Genomic DNA, 23760 nt, shown 5'->3' on the forward strand with positions numbered 1-23760 from the left:
GGAAACACAATGTGTGTGTCTCTGAAGCTCAAGAGTATCTGTCTCTACTACAATCCTTAGTTGAGGATTATTCTAAACAGTAATTCCAAATCCAGCAAAAATCTAGTTATTAAGTCATGAAGGCCTGACCTATTCATTACCTATCACAGTGAAACTGAAGTCAGTCTTCAGCAACAAGGTCTCCTCTCCTCTGACCTTTGTGTCTATAGACAGGTAGATTAATTACTAGATGATGAAAAACTGTTTGGATGGTCAGGCTTAGAGGAAAACACTACACTTTGGGCAACCTAATAGCAATCTTCCAATATCTAAAAAGAGGTTGCCAAAAAGATGGAGCCAGGCACATTACTGAGACATGTAGCAGAAGAACAGGACATGATAATTATAAACAAAGAGGTGATATTCCGATTGAGATAAAAGGAAAAAAAAAATCAACGTGAAGAAAATTAAGCATTGGAACAGGTTTCCCAGAGTAGCTATGGAATCGCCATCTTTGAAAAACTGGAAAAAGACATAGGCAATCTTGTCTGAACTCCGTACCAACCCTGCTTTGAGCAGGCATTTTAGTTAACCTCCTAAAATCCCTTACAACCCAAATATCCAATGATTCGATGAGTAAATAAAAATTGTCATGTTCCTGCACTCATTCATGTCTATACTCACACAGAGAAGACTCAAGAGTTAATTCATCTAATTGCAATAAAAACCCTAAAATGTTTACAGAAAGCATTTCAATTGTCTTGAATAATCCAAATCCTACAAAGAGAAGTAAGTATAAATATAATTTTAGAGAGCAATACTTACTGTTATTTGTTGGCTCAGGAAATCCAACATTCTGTCCATTCCAACTCTTGTTTTCTCCAAGCTGGAACAGGTAGAAAAAGACAAATAAATAAAGAGAAAACTACTCCTTAAACAGAACATTCATGTTTATAGATGTAGTGGAAAGATTCTAAAAAGGATGACTTGGGACTACCACATCTGCTCACAAAACTTTGCTAACATATTTTAATTTCTGTCTAAAATAGGTTATTTGAAGAATGCACCCTTCATGAATAAACATTAACAACTATTGTCTAACAAGGAAATATAAATGTTTCCCCAAGGATTAGGCTCAAGTTAATATATTACCAAATCAGACTTAAAATCAAATGTTTTAAGCAGCTCTCAACTGAAAACATATGCAGACAGAGAAATTACATTCTAAACCAAGATGATCCTAATATCTGCCTATGAAAGAATGCATAAACACTACAAAGTACTTTGGGTGTAATTTTAAAATATTTACTTGTTAGGAATCCATTTAGATACTGAAGTGGAAGCAAAGAAAGATTGTAATTTTCCATTCTCTTAATACATAGGCTTTTTTGAGGAAGCTAATTTTCTTCAAATTAATTTTATTATGTTTAGCACCAAGTATTACTCTGACACAGAAAAGGGGAGCAATTAATAGAGAAGTTCAAAACGAGGCCATTCCTGCCGTCTACACAGTAAATAACACGGCAGTGTTCTAGATTTGTGTGTAAATGAGGATAAACAAGTACAAGATTCCTCATGAACTCAGAGCTACTGACAACCAGCTCAATGAATGTGAAACAAATGATCCTCTTCAGACTTCACTGGGATTTTGTATGCAAAAGAAAACCCGTCGGCAGAGCAGTCTGCGTGCCACGACGAAGTTGTGATCACTTGCCCTGGAAGATGGGGCTGATTGGAAAGCAGAAGAGATATGAAAGAGGATCATCCAGCTGAAACCTGCCTCTGTACCTCAGAGGTTGCGTTAAGGCTGTTTAGATTACTATCACGTTGTAATGCAGACTACTAGATGATATTTTTTCCTTGGGAAAGAGGAGTGGAGAGCACGCTAGCCAAAGCAGCTATTCCGATGGCTGTTTCCCTGCCTTTTCTCATCATCTACATCCCAATGTGCTTACAGCCTAGGCAGCACGCAATAAAAATGGGAAATATTCAGTGGCAAGGGCTGATAGGTATTAGAGTTGGTTCTCAAACTGGTCACCTATCTCCATGCACTTTAATTGCATGTAACTCCTTTTATTCATATTATGAAGCAGATATTTATATAGGATACATATTTATATAGGAAAATATGGAAGACGACAGTTCTTCAAATGAATAAGCAATATGTAATCCATAAATATGTCTGTATTTACTGCTGGCTGTTACAACAGCATGGTTTTGTCAGGAATCCATAACGTGACCTGATAATCAGCACGAGCAAAATGCTACAATATGAGAAGAACATTTCCAACTCTTCTCATTCCTCTCTTTTTACTGTTTATTAACTTGATCATGATGAGGAATTTAACAAGAATTTATCTATCAATAAGTTATCCTTAGTGCTGCTGTCTCACATGAATGCTATCTACTCTGGTTTTCTTCTAAGAGAATGACAGTGGCAAGAAGAAAAGATTGAAACATGAAAAAATGAAGACACTACAAGTCTCCATGCTGATCCATAGGGCTAAAATTCTGATGGCTACAAAACGTCTCCCAGAGCACTTTCCAATTGCTCTCCTCAGGGCTCTGCACAACCATCACTGAATTCTTCCAGGAACTGGATTACCTCAGAGAAGAGCAGAGCCTTTACTTTTTTTACATTACCTCGATTTCCTGTTTATCTGTGCTGCCAGCAGCACCATGCATGGCTCTTGTAACACTCTTAGGTCTTCATTAAAACAATGAATACAGTCACGTTTCATGCATGTTAAGGAAAAAAAAAAAAAAAGAATTTGGTTTTGCCCTTTTTAATTTTTATTTTTTTAAGGGAGGAGAAGGGGATCAAAGTACTCTGGGAGAGCAGGGCAGGAGAAAGAAAAATTTCCTTTTTTAAAACCATCCAAAACAACACAAGTGATAATCACCCACTTAGATGCCAACTTGATACATCAGCTTATCTACATTAGGCCAAATTTTGGATTCAAGGAGAGAAACAAGTATCTTCTAATGGCACATCTTTATTGTGCAATTTATGTAGAAGGAATTTTACATTGCTCAAATTGGTAGAGATCTAAGGGCTATCTTCCCTTTTCTTCAGCACAGTTTAGTTCGAGAATTAAAATGCTTTCATCTACACAAACTAACTTGTGTATCTGCTTCAAATATGTTTGGTCTATTATATACAGAAGATAAAGCCAGATGTTCTAGATATTTTATGTCCTTAACCCCAACAAAGCTATAAAAATTTGTTCTATGATCTTGAATACTCTCAGTACATAAAATTTGAGTAGTTTACATTTTTTGGATACAGTATCATGTTTGCTCATTCTGTTCAGAATAATAATAGGCCATTATATGGTATTCTATCAATTCTAAGATATCTATGTCTGCAAGTATGTAATTAAACCTGGTTTTTTTTAAGACAATGCACTTGTAAGCAACAGTTTACTAAATGTAGAGAAATGAAGAAGCAGTGCCCCTTTTTAGCCACTCATTATTTTTAAGGATTTCAATGTAACCACAAGTTTCCACTGTGCAGAGCTCTCCAGAGCAACTATGTTGTGGGCTGTATTTTTTCAGGCTGTATCTCTGAAAATTACTGACTAAAAATACTTCAGCCAATCTGAAATCCAAGAATGAAAACCTATGATTTCCTATTAGAAAAAAAAGCTGACTTTTCTGGTTTGCTTTGTTTTTCAAAAAACCCTTTGGCCAAATTGGCAGTGAAGAAAAAGTTGAAACTGGTAGAAAGTATCTCCTACAGAAGTCAAGTCTCAGGATTCTGGTGAAAATGAATCACCCTTTGGCTCTGTCGTAAGTATTTTTTAAAATGGTTACGACTTCACAGTGTGTTCTTACTAACACCATCTAGGCTCCAAGTACTCTGTTTAGAGTATTGCACACATGTTTATGGCTAAGATACAAAGTGAAGAACACAGAGAAGGTGAGTGCGAATAGCGTACATGGAACTGCTCCTCTCTGAGGAGAGGGAAATAGAAGGAGGTGGAGCCAAGTAACCAGGATGGCGTTTACCTTTTGCTGGCTAGGAGTACAGAAGGTATAGAACAGAGTATCTTCCGATACAGTTTGGCTTTTTTTTTTTAAGAAAAAGAAAGAGTGTTTCAGAAGATACATACAGACATATGCTTTATTCAGATTTATCATGTGGTCCCCAGAAAAGCTCAGCAGAAGATTCTGTTGCAGCCATAGCACACATTTAAGCCGCGATCAAAATACATACATGCAGTGACTCTGTGTAAGGCAGAAGCTGTTCAGAACTCACAGCTTAGGCACATACCTTATCAAATACCTTTTCAGGATACAAAAGGCAAAACCTTAACACCCACTTTGGTTACAAAACCTGTGGGGTACTACGGTGGGTCTGTGGATTCCCTGACAGAGGGCATGGGAACAGAGATCAGCCTTGAAGATATTAAGGCCTACCCGTGAGAAAGATGGGAGCAAAGGAGTATCCGGAGATAATTAAGGTGTACCCATGAGAGAAAAGGGAGTAGAAGAGTAACATTGATGATAGCAAAATTACCTAGTGAGATGTTACTGCTGTAACTTGTAACCAATACTGAAGAGACACATGAATTGGTAAAACTGTATAAAAATGCACTTGTGGCAATAAATGGCATGTACTACTTCCATCCTGGAAGAACTTGGTCTATGTCATTTGTCCATCTCAACCGTGACAAAAACCTTCCATCAATAAACTCAAGAAAGGAGTGCTAAGCTGCGTATCACTAACATGGAAATACATACCTGCATCACATATAAATTTAAAATGCAATTCCTTTTTCACAGAAAAAATGACATGCATTTTCTTTCTCAGACATCAAACCTGAAAAGGCCATTACTTTTCTGGACTGCTTTTAGTGCATGTGCAACAGGAAGACAAACATTGACTACTATAAGTACTTCATGTATGAAAATTAATAACATCAGTCCTCTCATGGATGCCCAAAATGGAATAAAAGGCAAGAGGCACATTCATCCTGATTTGTAAGTAGAAATACGCACATACATCACATGTACACCTTTGCACACACACTATCCTCTGCAACTACATTCCTGTTCTTAATTACTCTTACAGAAGGAGAGCTTGCACTTACTAACTGTAGCTATAGAGCTGTAGCTAAACAAAGGCTGATCTCTGACAAATAACATCCTAAAACAGGGAGTGTACAAGTTTAAGCTTCTGTTCTTACTGAGTTATTAGGTGATACAACTAAGAAACGTAAGGAAGGGTAAGATGTGGGGATCATAACAATTGGTTCTCACCTTTTCTGACTGGTCTTGAAGAGGAGTAGAGGCTTTGTAACCCAGCTGTAGCAACATTGCTTCTGCTGCATTTCTTTTAGCTATTTTCTTGTTTGGGCCTGTTCCGGTAGTAATCTCATTGCCTACTTTGACCTTAAAAAGAAAACATTGATCATAATCACAATAAATGCAAGACTCCTTAACATCACCATGTACTACTCTTGCTGACCTACCAACAATCGTCAGCTCTTCTGATGAAGGTGCAATCTTGGAAAAGTGAGAATAGAGCAGAAGGGGACTACAATACCACTTCACACAGACGAGCTCGCTGAGGTTTTTCAGGTCTCCAAACTCCTGCCAAAGAGCTACATTATTCTGTACCTCAGTGCACACGCAGCTGTCTCCCTCTTCCACCTGCCTCTGTGCCAACCCCACCCTCCCTGCTGAACATCTCCCCCAGCCCTGCTCCCCACTCTGCCTCAACATAGAAGCGCTACAGCATCTGGATTTCCTTGTAGAAGTGTTGCCCACAGCAGCTCCCCAGCATCATCAGGACAGTATCCAGAACAATGGAGAGACAAACAATGACCTGGAGATTTCAATGAGAGTGGTTTCTAAAGAAAGATGAAAACCATGTTGACGTTCCTCCCCGCTTTGTCACACTGCAAGGAGCACAAGGGCTGGGGCTGCTTTCTTTTGCACACATACACCTGACAAGCTTTTATCAAAACAGTCTTTGGAAAGAAGGCTCCTCGTTGGACCTGTGGTCTATAGTGCACAAAGGGTTTCTGACAAACAAGATGCCTTTCATAAAACTAGGAGAAATTAAAACCTCAAAATAAAGACTAATTATAGACAATGGATATCCACAAAGAGCGACATTCCAACTTATTCCTTGGTACCTTTCCCGAACTCCTGAAGCTGCCTGTGTCTGGTTTGTGCTATTAGCACTGTCATTGCTGTTCACTTATGCAATATCCATAGCTCTTTGACAGCTATATTTCATTCTGTCCGTTAAGCCAGTTTATTTGCCAAATTTTCTCTTAAAATAGCATATAGTTTCAAAAGTGTGTTAAAAAAAAGAAATCAAAATAAAATAAAAATAAGAAAATAGCCAGGGTGATCTGAATAAAAGCAACCTTAGAGAACAAGAACCTGAAACAATCTGGAAGAAGCTTTTAAAAAGGTGTAAAAACAGGTATACCATTGTTAAATAAATACTAATGTTATTTACTAATTTGTGTTGGTCAAGAATTATTCACTTTCCTCAAATTATCACGTATATATTTTCCTAAAAGTTTCATTTTTCCTTTGCTCAAATACTTATTAATTCTACATACAAAGAAGAGGTTTTAAATAAACGATACTGAACCCGAACATCCCTTCAAAATACATATAATTAAACAAAAAGATTCGGCTACCTAACACAGAAGTATTAATAATCTTGAAATAAAAGCCTTATCTCCTACGCAGTTCTGCAATTGCAATTAGAAAATAGCCAATCCACTAAAAGTTTATATGCAATAAAATTGAGGGACTTTAATGGGACAAGACAAAATGATAATTTATAACATAGCTCACAATAAATCAATGTGCTGCTATTTCTCAGACCTGTAAAACTGGTTTAGCTATTATTATAACCTCTATCAAGGATTAAAGGTCTGACTACAAAGAGAAAGAGCTTTCTGAAATTAACTTTGGGAACAGAACACCAACTAATGTCATCAGAGGTTTTCTTCTGTTTATCTAGTGGTCAGGACAAGTAATTGGATCCATTTCATCACATCTAAACTGGCTCTTTGTGTGACAGATAAAAATGAACATATTATCTCTGGATATTTTACTTCCACATTCAATTAAATTAAATGAAAACATTGTTTAAGTAGTTTATACAATGGCTTTTTATTCTGATAAGGATTTTCTGCATATCAGAATGAATCCACTGAGACTTCCTGAAGACAGGAGAACCAGCAGTACGATTTTAGTGTGAAAACTATCACAAAAGGGCAAAAATGAGGCTATGGTGTTTAAAAGTATACATAATAAAGCAACAGATTTATGGAATTTCTTTGACTATTCCTTTCACAAATCTTCCCAGACAAGGGGATCTTCTATGTATTCACTGCTTTTAAGATTTTTTTTTTATTCAAACCAAAGATTCTGCCATTACTGAGACTATTACACTGGAAAACTGAATGCTCAGCCTATCTTTCTAACACTAGACTGCATTACACAGTCCTTTTTCGGATATACCTCGCACAACCGGCTCTAATTGTGGACATTCCCAGAAGGGTGTGAGCAAGAGCAAAGGGATGGTCTGTGACAGGATCACTCTTTTTCAAATACTTTCATATAGCATAAAAAGTTGGAAATACAAGTTTATACACATAAATCTGATTCTGCAACAAAAGGAATCAAATATCTTTTGCTTCAAAGAGAAAAATAATAAATCATCAGGGAAGACCACTGAGGTCCAAGAAAATGAAGATTGCTAGCGTATCTTGATCGACATGAAGAAGGGACTTAAAGATTGAAGTGAAAACACAACTGATTTTCTGGAGAAAGAGGTGCTGGTATGTCAGAAACTCTGCTTGTGATCAGAAGTGACATTTTGGTGTAGCTTGTAGACAACAAGTCAAAACATGTTCAGGTATGCTATTCTGGACTGTTCCGGCACAAAATTACTCTTAAGTGAAAACACAAGAGAAAAGAATTCTTTCCTGTTCCTAATCTTTCTTAACCTGCTGTTGTGCTATCTAGCAAAATATCATGGTTATATCAAATCTTTGTGAATGTTCTTAATTTAAATTTAAACAAACATTAATGATCTACTGTTTCTGTATTAGGTCCAGAGCCTTTAACTGGACAGGCTAAAATAAGTGACGGAAGGCTTTTTTTGTGGTATTTCAGATATGAACAAAGCCATAAAGAAACAGAAAATGTGAAAAGATTTACAACACTATTTTTTTTAACTAAAATGCTTAGTAATATGGAGATATTTGTATCCACATTTCAGAATGCTTGTTTGCATTGTGATCCTCTGATCAACAATAGGAAAAAAAAATAAATCAAAGGCAAGTAAAAGTAAATAACTCATGAACCATCAGGGATAAAGACAGAAACCATCAGGTGAAATAAAAAGAAGAGTATAAAAATGCAAAAGAACTACAAGAAAAGGGTCTAGAAGGCTTGCAGACGACTTGCCATTTGTTTCACCAAGAGAAAGAAGAAAAGTTCAAACAGGCTTTCTGATACTGATTTCATACTCTTCTTGTACAACTGACCGTAAAGCAAAGAGCTAAACACAAAAGGGATCCGCTTCATATTATGCCACCATTTTGCTTGAGTTTGCACAGAACATAGCAAGGGCATTATCTTGAACGTGACAGCAGATGATACCTGCATAACAAACTCTCGACGGCGAGGCATTCCTCTCTCTGACAGAAGAACATACTCTGGCTCCTTCTCCTTTTTGGCCTGTTGGATCTGAGCCAGACGACTGATGGGATTCATTCCTTGACCATATTCTGGTCCAGTCTAAAACAGGTTTAAAAGACAGAACCATTATTTCAGCATCTACTCATCTATCTCCTTCAATAAATCATTTACTAAGGTTACCTCTTCTGTAATACCTCTGGGAGAATAAGAAGTAAATTTCTTCCCATCTTCTGATCACGAGACAGAAGATAAGAATCCTCAAGCTCAAAACTGTGGAAAAAAGTGGGCACCTACTTTCTGTTACTGCTGCAGGCAGTGTGCATATCTAGCATCTGTGAACTACTAATACCCTCATTTATCTATGGAAGTCCTATGGGGATGGATGAAAATTAGCAGATTCATCAGTCAGTTATATCTCATTGCCCTGTTTCTATGATGCTTCCCCCTAAACCCCTAAAATAGGTTGCTACAATGCTATATAACATAGAAACTGCTTCCCTCAGCCTGCCCGCTTTCCTTCTCGGCACTGCTGCCGTCCATCCTACAACGCGACTAAAGCTGCAGAAGGTTTGCTCTGCTTGCGTGTCATAGGAATTCACTCTCAAAATACTTTTAGGTAGTGAAGCTAGAAAGGAGTATATCCAATAGCAAGAAACGTTTCATACTGTGAGCCGCCCACAAAGTATTTCAAATGCTTAACAGACAATAATCCTCACAGCAACATGTCAAAATGTATGGTGAGTGAGGGAATTGATCCGATGGGAGGAAAAGAAAAGGATGGAGAGACTGGTCTGTCCAAGATTACGCAGACAAGTGAAAAACTACAGTCCTTACAAACTATCTAGTTCTGAAACCCTTTTAATATGTTACTACTTACATGGCAAATGCTCTCTGAAAGCAAATAGCTATGAAAATATTTGTTTGTGGATCTTAAGGAGAAGAAATTAAGACCCTCAAAAATTTATCTGAAGTCATATTTAACTGATTTATATACCATAACACAAACAATGAACTTGCAAAAGTAAATGGCATTTGAATGTAGAATTGTGTTTATGTTATTGAGCTATTTCCTTTCCATGAAGCCATTTGCAGGGTAAGAAAAGATCAGCAGTCATACTTGTTTGAGCTTCTCAAATAAGCACAAACAAGTGGTCCAGAACTTAAAGAGACTATCAGCAACTGAAGGCAAAGACCAGAGAGGGATATTGTATTAAGAAGGCTGTGCAGCAAATCCTACATAGCGTAACTGCTGAAGTTGTCAGAGAAGATGTAGGTGAAAGAATTAAGACAATGTCATGCACAAGGGCAGCTGTGTGGGCAAGAAGCCAGGCAGAGACAAAATGCAGAGCAGGCTAAATAAAGTGCAGGCCATAAGATACAGCCTCATAAATACATATACAAATAAAAAGAAGCTATTGTTAACACTTTTTTTGATACTCAAAACACGTACAGCTTAAATTAAAAGAAATGGGCACACTGAAAGCATTTCAGAAGTTTGGATATCCGAAACTGAAAACCTTCAACGTATCCAGGTTATTTTGACTATTAATGTCTCTTTCTAACACGGCCAACTTTAGATAATTCAAATTAAGATTGTAATGGTTAATGGTATATGGTATAATAATATAAGAGCTTTTTACATTATTATACCCTTAGCATCCCTCTTGAGAAAAACTTTCCAAAATGAGACAGTCAGAGCAAATAGCCTTTTCAGATCTTGCCACTTTAAAGCTGCATTAATGCTGATGGTTTTCTACCAAATATTTTTATGCTCATTTTTTTCTAGAAGCCTTTGAGAATTAGATCCTCAGAATTTCAGTAGGAGATGGGTATCTAATTAACCTAGACTTTTTTTGAAAAATCACTCACTCTGTTCTGAAGGCAAATGAAAAGAGGAAGATGATGAACTGAGTCCTTTGTACATTTTCCAAACCCAGGCTTGCACTCTCCAAAGTATTTGCTTATTTCAGATGGCTTTTCTGTTGGCTGCTCCTACACTCAGTGTACTGAGTATCCAGATTTCTAACGGTCATACTTGTAGTAAGGTAAGTACAGATTTACTTATCTTTACAATCTATCCATGTAACACTTAATGAGGGCTGAGTTCAAGTCATACAGGTATAATGCTGCCCGTGGACAGCAAAAAAAAGCAAGCCATGGACATAATATAATTCAGAAAAAGTTAAGATTCGTTGTGTTGGTTTTTTTTTTAAATGAACAAGAGGCAAAAACCAAAAAAAGAGATTAAATTTAGGTCCAAAACTATAATCTGAAGCACAGGTTTTGGACATTAAGGTTTCCTGGTTTTACCTGCAATTTTAGTCTTGAGGTTCCTGATCTGCATAGTACGTGGCAAAAGCGACTCTGTAACACCAGAGAGAAAGCGAGCAACTGTCCACCATTATTTATACCGACCTGAGAGTAAGGAAGGCTATGAAGGTGCCCTTACATACACCTAGACAACTATCCAACATGCTAGAGAACAGAAAATAATGTAGAAAGAGTTTACTTCCTCACAAAATAATACTTCCTAAAACGAAATGTAGCAGATTTTGGTCACTTCCAAAGCCTCATCTTCTGGACTGAACAGATGACAAGTTAATCTGATTAGTTGTTCAGTGCTGAGACTAGGCAGTGATGCTTCAGTAAACATACAGACACTATGTGGTTACTTTTGTTAGATCATTTGGAAGACTGATTACTTCAGATGACCCTTTGGTTTTGTATGGATTTGGGATGAGCAGACAAACCAAAGCTAGTCATCATAGACTGACTGAATTGTAGAAGTAGCAATAAATCTACCGACACCAAGAAAAAAGGCATCATTAAAAAAGCTTGAGCTCACAAGAAACCAGAGCCTCTAAGGGAAGCCTCATCAATGCAGCACAAAGCATATTAATATCCTCTGAGACACAGCATGTTTGGATGAAGGGATGGTTCAAAGTCTATGAGTCCTTCATGGGCTGGTCTCCAGTCAACTTTCTATCTGTACCTGGGAGCTAAAGAGCATTATCAAATAGACGCACACAAAACAAAGAAAGTATTTTCCTTTTGCACTAGGCTGAGATGTCAACATATCCTTGGCCTTCTTTGAAATCTTTCAAAAATCAAAACGAATGGAAACTGAAGCCACAAAACACCCTAATCTTGCTGCATGAGGAGAGGAAGCTGGACTGTGCACCATTTCCCCGTATACCTACTACTCCTTATACCTATGTCTCTCTTCAAACCGGAGAGGGGGGAAAGACCAGGGAGAGAACCACCACATACGCTAGTAGGGTCTCCCAGAGATGATGCTAAAAATTCACATGGCTGTACAGAGCAACTTGGAGGGTTTGATCCTCCACTAGACTTGAACCAAACCCCGGAAGACTTCAGTGATGCGAGTTCAGTCCTTAAGCCGAGCACCTTACAAGCCATTCTGTTTGGCAATTTCACAGCATTCTCAGAATTTGAAAAAGTACAGGCACATTAGCACGGGCAAACAAGTAACAGTATCAGCAGAAAATGACAAATAAGCTTTTACTGATTTAAAATCTAAGCAACTCCGTTACCTTCTGAGTAAACACGCTTAATTCTGTCGATCGCGGACACATACCTTCAATATTGGTTTTGGACGTTTTTTAAAGTAAAGTTTTGGCTTTTCGATGACAGGAAGAGGTGGAAGTTTCTTAAGTTCTTGTAGGACAGCCATTGCAGCACGTTTCTTTGAAAGTTTCTTACTGTTGCCTTCTCCTTCTGCAGTGAATTCTCCTACTGTAACTCGTGTAACGAAGCTCTTCATGTGAGGGGGTCCACTTTCTTTAATCACCTTTTAAGCAAAAACAACATTGAGTCAAATCACCCTGTAAGAATATAACTCAATGTTTGTATTGCTGTAATGTATTTACTACTAATGTAGTTTTCCTCCTAACTGAAGATACTTAGATGGCTTTTCATAAAATCTGGACAAGTATTAATAGACAGTACCAGGTTTGAGGACAGAAAGTTAAGGCTAATTAGATAAAGCAAACCTAACCATCATATTCAGTGTTTCACAGAAAATACAGTAGATCTATATTTTCAAAAATATTTACACAATAACACAACGCACAACAAAAATGCATATTTAAACCAAGGCTGCTTATTTCCTGGCAAAGTGCTTCACATACTAAAGAAATTCAATCCATGAAGGTCTGTCAGGCTTTGGCTGTTTTTCTACATAAAACATACTACGAACTACATTTATATGGCATCACTTCAACCCATTTATAATTTTTTTTTTTTCTATTACCATTAAGATATAGTATGTTCACTCGTGGTCCCAAACTGCAGTCTTCGAGATGTATATTTTAGCGCTGTGCCAGCTGCGGGCAGCTCGCACCTTGCCAGAGCACACACCTGAGAGCAACACCCCCTGCATCCGAACGGCTGCCACGGTCTTGCGCCTGCAACTCCCAGCTGTCCCTCCTAACAGCACCGAGAGGCATTATCAGAAGAGCCACCACAACTCACACAAAAGCCAATCAGTTCCGTAAAGTTTCATTTATTCACTCCCTTCCAAGCATATGCAGGATGATAGTGAGAAAACCCGTTTGAAGTACTTCTCCACTATTAAAAGTTATAATAATATGGAAAGAAATGAAGATCTGAATGCTGGATCTTCCTTTAACTCACTTTCTGTCTTCATTTCTCCACACACATGCGTCTCCTTTCAGGAGACTACACTGTTAGGATGCACTCACCAACAAATCACAGCACTGCAAGTGCTAAGATCACCATTTCTTCCTGTGTGCACCATTTACTGGTCTGGACAATGTCTATCAGGAATTAGAGACCTCATTTGGGAAAAGGTTCAGTTATTTTGTTTGATGGGCGGAAGCAGCTACCTAATTTAATCTTTGTTATATGTAATGTGTATAAGGAGGCATTAGAGCATCTGACAGGCACCCCTTTGTATTATCTTCAAAATCAATACAAATACGTATTTTTTCAGTAGGTGCAATTACCTCAAACCATTTGTTGAAGAAGTGTAAAGCAAGAAGCTGAGTGCAAAGGAACTGAGGTATAAGTGCCAGGGCCTTCTTGGTGTAATAATTGTATTTTTAATGGGCTGAAACCTTCAACCTTAATACTATTACAACATGTTTTGTATTAAAGTTCTTTTTATCAAGGTCATGTCCTTGCATTATTTAGTTTTGCTATTACACTGTAATGAGGTCTCCTTAGGCTTGTATTTCTTTTTTAAGCTCTCTTTTGTGGCAACTTCACCCAGTAAATACAATTATCACAGCATATATCAATAAAAAGACACAAAATGAAAATTAACAGGCAACTTAGTCCGCGTTTTCCCAGAATAAGACAACATCCATGCCAGCATGGGATTCTTCTGTTGTAGTCCAGGAGTGGTCCCACTCTAAGATTCCAGGTAATAATTTCAGGAGTGTTTTCAAGATTGCCTCAGTGAGCGCTTCCCGGCGTGAGGAGGCAGCGGCGCTTTCCAGGCACTGAGCCAGGGGACCCTGCAGCGCCCGCACCCGCACTGGGACCAGCCCCGCGCCGGGATCTCCCGCTCCTGGGGTCAGTCGGGCTTTGTGTCACAGAATCACAGCATGTTTGGGGTTGGAAGGGACCTCTGGAGATCATCTAGTCCAACCCACCTGCTAAAGCAGGTTCACCTAGAACAGATCGCACAGGAAAAGTGTCCAGGCGGGTTTTGAATGTCTGCGGAGAAGGAGACTCCACGACCTCTCTGGGCAGCCTGTTCCAGTGCGCTGGCACCCTCAAGCTAAAGAAGTTTCTCCTTAAATACAGACGGAACCTCCTGTGCTTCAGTCTGTGCCTGTTGCCCCTCATCCTATCGTTGGTCACCACTGAAAGGAGTCTGGTCCCATCCTCTTGACACCCACTCTTGAGATATTTGTAAGCATGGATGAGATCCCCTCTCAGCCTTCTCTTCTCCAGCTCGGTGCTGAACACCTTCATCGCACTGCGGCGTTTCCTACTCGGCTCTAAAGGTGGATCTTAATCCACCTCTGTACATTCCTATCCAAGTATTACAACAGCTTGGCTGTAAAACATGGCTAAACTGACCTTACTAAGGTCCTTAATCTCTTTGTGGTCTTACTAATACCATTATATAGGTATTTCTACTTACATGCAATATAACGTCTTAATAAAATACACAAGAATGTCTATACTGACCAGATGAAAAAGGACAAAATAACTTGCTTAAGAAATACAATTGCCGAGATCCTAAAATACTAGTTTCATGTAATTTTTCTCATATATATATATATAAATGCGCACAAATATATGAAAAATAATGTTAATACAAAACTAGACTATATTTCCATATACATGAAAATACAATTCTTGATATAAAGCAAATATATTCTGGTGTGTTTTTCATCTTTTAAACTTTTAAGTATGTGACGCAAGGTAAATAATTGCCTGGTAAACATTCAAAACTATTTTTTTGTTAGTGTGCAAAGGAAAAAAAGTCTGTTGTCAATGGAATGAACCCCACAGGATTCCGATATGACCCGGATCACACTAAACATCCAAATTTGGTAATTTAGCAAAAAACCAATATTTACCTAAGAACATTTTTGGTTAACCCCATATTTTAGATCTTTTTACTCTACATGATTTCAAACAGTTGTGCTATAAGCCCAGGGTCAGAAAACACTAAAAAGAAATTCAGCCTTTGCTGTCCAAGAACACTGTATTCATTAGTACATTAAGCTATTTCCTTAGTTGAAAGATACGACCTGTGGACCAAATCATGGCTAATTTAAAGATGAGAATTTGATTAAAGGTGACAGTTCATTACACTTTTCTTTTTCTGTTCCACTGATTTAAAGAATAACTCCAGCAAGAGAAAACACATGGGGCCAAAACACATCTAAGGTCAAGTTACATCAAGAATGAATTTGGCTCAACTTAATGAATCATGCTGACAAATGAAAAACAGCAGTACGATTACAACGAAAGAGCAGCGCTGCTTCAATTATTAATGAGACTCCAGGTAGAAAATTCAAAAGATTACAACCAGATTAAATGTACATTAAAAAAAAAGAGGACACAAAAAGCAGGTCAACAAAAATATGTCACCTACACCAATGATTATTTTGAAGTTTTAAAATACCAATATATTTTCATGTGCTTGTGTGGGAAGACATACCAGATTTTCCCAGTTTAAAAAAAGAATTGTTTTAAAAAGTCAAAAAGGTCTGGCTGTTCTATTAAAACTGGAGTGAGGAAGGGTGACCATCATGCAAAACCTGAGTGAGAGCTACTGATTTTTTCAACCATCCAGTCTGAAAACTTTAATCCCCAGGACAGCAGGAGCCAAATGGGTGTGAAACTTCCTGCTGAGAACTTGCTCAGGCTCCGAGAGTCGGCAATTTGGTCTGCTCCCGGTTCAAAATACAGAACCTCTGCCTCACTGTGATAAGACTGGACATAAGAAACTGTAACTCCTTTTCCCAGCAGAACACTCAAAGGGGATGGAGAGGCAGAAAATTTGCCTGTTCAGGCAAACTATAGCCTCACTCCTGACACTGAGAACAAAAAAAATATATTCTTGTATTTGCTATTCTAAAGAAAGAACACTCCAATCCAAAGAAAAATAGTGGCAGCAAAATGACAATCTGAAACACCTCAACATGTTCTAATACCTGAAGCTGTTGACCTCAGTTACATATTCTAGGCTCACTCAACTCCTTACTGACAAGTCAGAAATAAGCAAGAGAAGAAAAAGAACGTGCAAAATTTTATCCTATTGTCAATGAGGGAATGAAAACCAAAATTATCATTTTATAGCTATGCTAACAAATCCTGCAGCAATCAGTTTCGTATCCCTCCTTAAAATCCTTCATTGAGAGTCCCACAAATGCCTTAGAGGAGCTGCATTTTGACTTAAAAGGTGATGAATAAAGGTTACCTAAGGATGCACCAGTGAGAAGTATGGAGTAAAGCTTGTTCTTTGTTAGAATTGAATGTTCTTATTTTAGTTAATGATTTAATAGACAGAAATTCCTTAAAAATCATCCTAAAGTTCCTAGGCAATTTAAACTTGCCATATTACACAAAACAGGATAGACAGATAAAACCCATGGGGTTCTGCACGCTCTCCCTATTTTCCACCCCTTGTGCAATTCTGAGGACATGTTTACATAAAACTTTACATATCTTTATCACCATTACTTAGTTGCATAACACAGCACTGTTGGAACATTGGCTAAAGCTTTGTCAGGTGAAGCAAAGGCAGATCATTTTATAGCTATTGCACACAAAAAAAAAATAGCAAAAGCTTTGATGCCTGCCTGGAATAACACAAAACCATTTGTAAATAAAATCCTATTAGAAACATCAGATCCTGGGGATTGCCCATAATTGCTTAGCAGTTTTATTGAAATATAAGCCAGTACCAAGTTCAATCAAAACTCTATTAAGAATGTCACCTATACTTAGATTTAAAGGCAGGAAATAACACAAAACCTGTCAGGAGAGCAAGAAACTGTCTTTTTTCAATGTTGTTAACATTCTTTGCAAGTGACACATTAGACTTTTCCTATACGCTGTGTACCTCTGCCTTCATTCACTCTGTACCAACTGCTCTCCCTTAAATAAGCTGAAACACAGGAATGAAGTTAAGAACACATTCAAAGCACTATCCCTCTTTTCTTTCCAATCTCCAAGCTATTCTGTGACCCATGACCATTCATCTCCTTGTATTTTAGTGCATTGATTTGTATGGAACTATTCCAAATACTTTAAAATACTTAAGGTAGAAAATGATGTGTGAAAACTGAAATGTTAATTATGAGCTTCCTTGTGGAAGCACAGGCACGTGTTTCCATTATGTGTGATCTTGTATAAGAGTTATGTTCTTTCTATGTAGTTGCAAATTGATACACCAACACCCCCAGACACCCCAGTTTTACCTTCAAGATTTTACATTTTCTTAATGATCTAATTAGTCCATAGTACATACACCATATATATAAAGCACACATGTGCTTGTTATACTGAGGAATTCATTAGTCAAAAACAATATTATTTGTCCTTGGCTCTCTTATCTACCTTCTGAGAGATTTCTCAGATTTCTAAGGTGGTCTGAATAGCTCATTTGACATTGGCCAATTCGTGAATATGGGCCAAACATTCCAGCAAAATGCATACAGCACACTGTAAGGCATGCCACAGCACAATTTATTCTTTTGGCATGCAAAGATGTGCCTATACTTCATAAGGAAAAAGCACTGGAGAAAATAACCATCATCAGTACAGGCACTACCCGTGTCCTTCCTATAAACTCAGTTTAAATGTAAAACAAAAAACACGAAAATAAAACTTCAAAGAGCCACTTATATTAGCATATTCTGCATTAAAAACCAAAACCAAAACCAAACAAAAAAACCCCAAACAACCCAGCTTTAAAGTCTGGTGGTTCCTACCACAACAATGTTAGATTTTTACAACTGGTTTGTGCAAGAACTTTCTCATAGCAAAAATGTTCCTGTTCCTAACACTCATTCTTCCATAGTAAGTTCATTGATAGCACTGGAGTTATTGCAAAAATTCTTTATTACTTAAGGTAAACAAAGGTGTCAGAAGCAGGTTCATAGATAAAGTGATATGAAATGAGAAAAAAAATCATGAAGGTTTAAGTAGAGATAGATAAGGAGCCAAAGAGTATGGAAAATAAAAAGATACTCATGATTTTCTGAAAACACCAAGTGTCTCAACGGGAACTTTTGTGGTGTATGAATGCCTCCAGTTAAAGCAAAGACTTTGGCTGACTGTTTCAAATATTATTTCAAATCAGATTGAGTGTGGCTACTGATTCTAATCTCACAGCACTATACAGAAGATGCTTGAACTGTCTTTCTGCCATCCACTTGTTTGCAACCAAATATGAGGTCTCTAATCCTTCTGAAAGAGCATCTAATTTAATAGTAAAAACTCAGTTTCACAGAATCACAGAATCACAGAATGTTAGGGATTGGAAGGGACCTCAGAAGATCATCTAGTCCAATCCCCCTGCCAGGGCAGGAACACCTAGGTGAGGTTACACAGGAGGCGTCCAGGTGGGTTTTGAATGTCTCCAGAGAAGGAGACTCCACAACCTCCCTGGGCAGCCTGTTCCAGTGATCGTGATACACTTAGATTAGTGATTACACTTAGATTGTGATAGACTACCAATTTTTTAATTTATAATTTGCATGAATTTAAATGTCATCTTCCTGACGGCTGAGTATTATTACCTGTGTTCAGTTTTAGTGGCACATTTTTTAATACTTTCTTAGCAAACAGAAGAATATGTAACACATACCTCAAAACTGACAGGTATATTGCGCTTCAAAGCAATTTCAAACACTACACTGATCTCAGACTTGTTTGCATCTTTATCTTCTTCTGATTCTTTTCCTGTTTCTCCATTCTGAAAATGAAGAATACATAATCATATTACAATTCTTAGAAGATAAAAAAATATAATAAGCTCATCCGCTCATTTAGCAAAGACTTTTGAGTTCTCCTGTCATGCTATAAATCAGTGTTTGTGCATCCATTGCAGCACCCCGTTATCAGACACCTGCTGACCGTGAAGCCATATGTAATGCACTTACGCTTCATAATAAAGGAACACATAGACATTCGTTTACAAATCAATGAGAGATGGCAAAATAACTTCTATGGATTTCAGTCTTACTAATGACAACATGAATTACACACTTCTTGTGTTGAACATCAGGATGAAACAGATCCTTTGACCTGTTTCTTAGTCTCTCTGTGGGTACCGCTTCCAAGCAAGGAAGAAGTCTTCTCTACTTGTTGGAAAGCACAGTACAGAGGACTGTACTTGTCTCAGAAGAAACGCAGTGAATCACCCCCACACTTGACTGGGTCATCAGGTTACAGGTGTCCTCAGCAGGTCCAGCTGGTTAATGGCCCCTCCATCAACTTCCCTCTGGGAGTTATGACCAGTGTGAAAAGGTAGTGACAGAGAACAGCTTGCTCAACACAGAACATTATTTATTTATCCATAGGAACATAACAAACAGAGAGGCTAAGACATAAAACGACTAAAGGCACATGCAAACATTATCCTGCCTAAAATTCAGCTTTGCTTTGCACTTTGGATAAGTCTTATTTTTCTCAGGCAACCACCGGCATGGGGAAATGTCAAAGAGTTATCGCCTTCTGCAACTGCTGCCTTCTGGTGTTTGTCCTCCAGGCCACATCTTTCGTTCTCAGAGGCTCCACTTTCAGCTACTTTCAAATGGCAAAGCCCTGAGTGTTTCAAACTGGGATCTCTCAACAACCATGTAACCTTGGCCAGGCTCCCAATTTTTTATTAGCGGAGGTAAACATCAAAGAAACTTGGGCTGAATTAGGTGGATTCCTGTAGAGTTCCCATCTTACATAACAAAGTCTGATCTAAATCTTCACCCACCAGCACAGCTAAGAAGTCCAGATAGCAAAGTTATAACATTAAAAAAGCATTAGGTTCCTCACGTTAACAATGAAATTTCTCAATCTTCTATCTACCATTTCTTAATATGCTAACGTTTAAGATAATGCAGGACCAAAAATGCAGTAGTCAGCTACAGCCTGCACACTTGGAGCACTTTTTGTCTCATTAAACGGCTAGAAAATTTTGAGTCTGAAAAAGCAGTTTACACCCCTGACATTGAACTGGAGCTCAAAAAAAAAAATTTACAGTTTACAGAATCTGCTGAAAATAAAGGGTGCAGTGCAAAGCAGTAACAAGGGTGGTTAGAATGAAATTATGTAGGACATCTAGCTAATTTCATATAATGAAATGTAAAGTACCACTGAAATCAAGAATGTACATCATTACAGGACAGGCAAAGCATTGATTAGGTTCATTGAGAAAGATAAATTATATAGAGTTAAAGGGACGACATTTAAAAGTAAACATATATTTTGGGGATATAAAGAATATCAAACATAAAGAGTGGGGTACTACTATTATGTAAAAAACAGTGAGAATCTTACTCAGTATTGTATTCAATTAAGTTTGCATTTCATAAATGACACTGATAATCTGAAAAGCTGACAAAAAAGCCACAAGGATGAACTACTGAATTTTTAGGTTTTCTAGCTATACTCTAGCTTAACCAGATATGTGGAGTTGAATGTAGAAATTACTGTTTAAAATTTCATGATTAATACAAACACATCGGTCCAGAAAATCCCCGATTGTCCCTTCTGCCCTTACAATTTCACTTCTTGCGTATTTTTCCACCGAACACAGTAGAGGGCCTAAACGCAAGTGGAGACTAGAGAAGATCAGAAACTTTAAGGCCTAGACCTTAGTAGTGAGCAATAAAGCTTCAAGCCTTAGTCATACGACTTCCCTGAGGAAGATAAATTATGTTTAGGAGTGTCTCAAGTATGCTGGATTTAAATTTGATCCTCATTCCACAACTGACACTTTAATTGTAAGGCCTTTCTTAGCCTCACATGTATGAGACAGCAGAGGTGCTTTGGCAGACACACAATAGCTCTTTTATGAAAGCAGGTTCACAGGCACCTGCAACCCTGCCTTGTTTGCCGATCGCTCCTTGTTTCTGGTCACCTTATGCTCTTCTACATGTTTGTGCAATGAAGTATTAAGATAGCAATATTCCTCTTCGGTGGTTTAATACGGATTAAAAAAGTATCCTTAACTAAGTTTATAAAAAGGAAAAAAAGGTATCTTGAAATGAAAGAAGAAAATACAGAAGATGGCATTAAGCAAACACGGTTAAGAAGGGCAAAAGGTAAAGCTTTATATTTAGTGTGCTATATTCCATGGATCTCATTCCAGTGAATTTCACCGAGCTACTAACGGCACGCAGGGCTAGACCGGTACCAGCAGGTCTGTCCTCACTCCCCGCTCTGCTCCCGTGGGAAGCGCAGTGGCCGTGACGGGGGGAGAAAGAAGCTCAATCAGTCACGTAACTGAGGCCAGCCAGACTAGTGCATACTGGCTCTGATCCACGCATGACGTCTGAGCAACGGTGAATCAATCACCTTCCATGGCGGACCCAAGCAGGTCAGCTCTGCTGAAGAAAGCAGAGTTTTGCTGAGCTGGACCATGTCCTGTGGTCAGGGCACATCCAACCACTGTGTAGCAGCCCTGTGTGTACTTCACACGACCAGAAGCAGGGAGGAACCTGAATCTTGGCACCACCAAGCCCTTAAACTCTACTTCAACCAACCTCCAGTTCTCTGGAGAGCTACACTCAGCTCCACACGCTCAGCTCTTTGTACTCCATCATGACCTAGGCATAGTGTCACCTCCAGGTGATAGAAATGTTTCTTCGTGACTAGCCTGCAATCAGCTCCCTTTACCCTCAGCATGACCAAGCCACAGAGGTTTTCCTGACTGAGGACTCGATTTAGTCTCCTACCCTCAGATACCTGCTATTGAGATCCTACAGTACCCCAAGTGGCCCTCAGCTGCTGCACCAGAAACTCACAGTGCTCCCGCAGGTCTCGCAAGTTCTATGTGAACATCTCGGCTTATCTACGGTATTGTCTCCTGGCAAGTCTTCCCTGTTTTTCTCATAGCTAACTGTGGATTTGATTCAGTTTACATATATAACTTACGGTAGTGAGGAGAAGAATGAACTTACTTCATTAGCACATGAGACAGACAACACTATAGCATGCTGCAAGAATTTAGGAAAGTCAATTTGCCATGCCTACATCTTCTAAAAACCTGCACATCCTAACAGACACTGCTGTAAATAGACACTAAATAGACCAAATGAGACAAAAAAGTTAATTAAAGATTTTATTGCTTTTGCTAGGTAAATTATATATGAAAATGGGCTATGAAAACTCAGTATATAAACCAGGTACGTACCCATGTTACTTATATATTATTTACTTCCATCTACTACTTATTATCCCGCACACTTAGTGGTTCCATTTCCATTCTGATTAATGGATAACTTGAATTAAAAGATTCTTTTAATGAAATATAATATTAAACATATAATTTTCAAAATTTAAGAATATGCTGAGCTAAAAATATGTTTCAATAATATGAAATTCCCACTCAGGTTTGTGCTAAGGATTCATTATCAACCAATACATTTGTCTGGAAACCACAAGAGAAGAGAAGGGAATTAATGACGAGAAATGAAACAGGGATTCCTCCTAAGACTTTCCATATTATTTTTTAATAGTTTTCCCATTAAAAAAATCAATATTAATTACAGTAAATGATTCTGATGAGAATTTCCTGTTCCAGCAAAATAATATAGCAAAACAAAAGGGTGAGTCAAATTCTCTTTGGATCAAAAGGAGGATGTAGACACAGGGTGAGGCAGCAAGAACAAAGATTTTTTTTAAGACAGAAAATTATTTCCATTCTTAAAAAGCAGCTCAAAACTACCACACAAGACACTGAAGGTACTATTAGTAATGTTTTGTACTATGCACAGGAGTTCAACAGGCATCATCAGAAAGAGCGTGCCAAATCAAAAGATTGTCTTCTCGTGCATTTATTTTGGCTTATTTGACTGGGCAATTTTATTATATTTGTCCTTTCAATTTGCAAAGGTTATTTTGAGAATACTTTTTCTGTTAAATACTTTTTAAAACGTGACACAATGTTTTCACTTTTAAGTAGCAATATATACCACTTATAAACATAGCAGTGAGAAAGCTAGACATTTAAAAAGGTACTAGGTGGCTAAAAGCCTAAAACCATCATACAGGCGATCAGTAGCTGTCAGTGAGCACCGTCAGGTTCTCAGGTACACTGGGGACAAGTTGTTTAAACTGTAAAGACCACATTCATGACATAACACACATTCAAGATTAATAATTCATTCCCCACGAAGCCACTGATAAAACGGACATTTTATCCACATTTTGCATAATCTCAAATATTTTACTTTTTACTTCATCACTGTTGACAATCCTATCTTTAAAATGCCTACTTTTTGTTAGTAAGTCTAGTTTCCTGTCAGGTGTGCTATAATAAAGTAGCAACACTAACGATTTGTTAGTATTGCTTCTGTAATTACTGAGGCAAATATTAAAAAAACCCACTAAAAATTAAACATTGAAAAACCAGCAATTAAATTG

At 37.9% G+C, this 23760-nt stretch overlaps 1 protein-coding gene across 9 annotated transcripts in view; it reads right to left on the reverse strand.

Annotated features, from left to right (window-relative positions):
- Positions 1-23760, reverse strand: part of STAU2 (staufen double-stranded RNA binding protein 2) — a 174333-nt gene that overhangs the window by 94912 nt on the left and 55661 nt on the right. For all 9 annotated transcript variants that reach the window (XM_065627399.1, XM_065627395.1, XM_065627397.1 and 6 more), the window contains exons 7-11: positions 18983-19090; positions 12260-12472; positions 8623-8760; positions 5245-5376; positions 805-865 (exon numbers count right to left, since the gene is read on the reverse strand). In XM_065627399.1, the coding sequence (XP_065483471.1) occupies positions 805-865; positions 5245-5376; positions 8623-8760; positions 12260-12472; positions 18983-19090 (652 nt within the window). The remainder of the gene's footprint in view (positions 1-804; positions 866-5244; positions 5377-8622; positions 8761-12259; positions 12473-18982; positions 19091-23760) is intronic.

The sequence above is a fragment of the Caloenas nicobarica genome, chromosome 2, assembly GCF_036013445.1.
Source record: "Caloenas nicobarica isolate bCalNic1 chromosome 2, bCalNic1.hap1, whole genome shotgun sequence".
NCBI classification, from domain to species: Eukaryota; Metazoa; Chordata; class Aves; order Columbiformes; family Columbidae; genus Caloenas; species Caloenas nicobarica.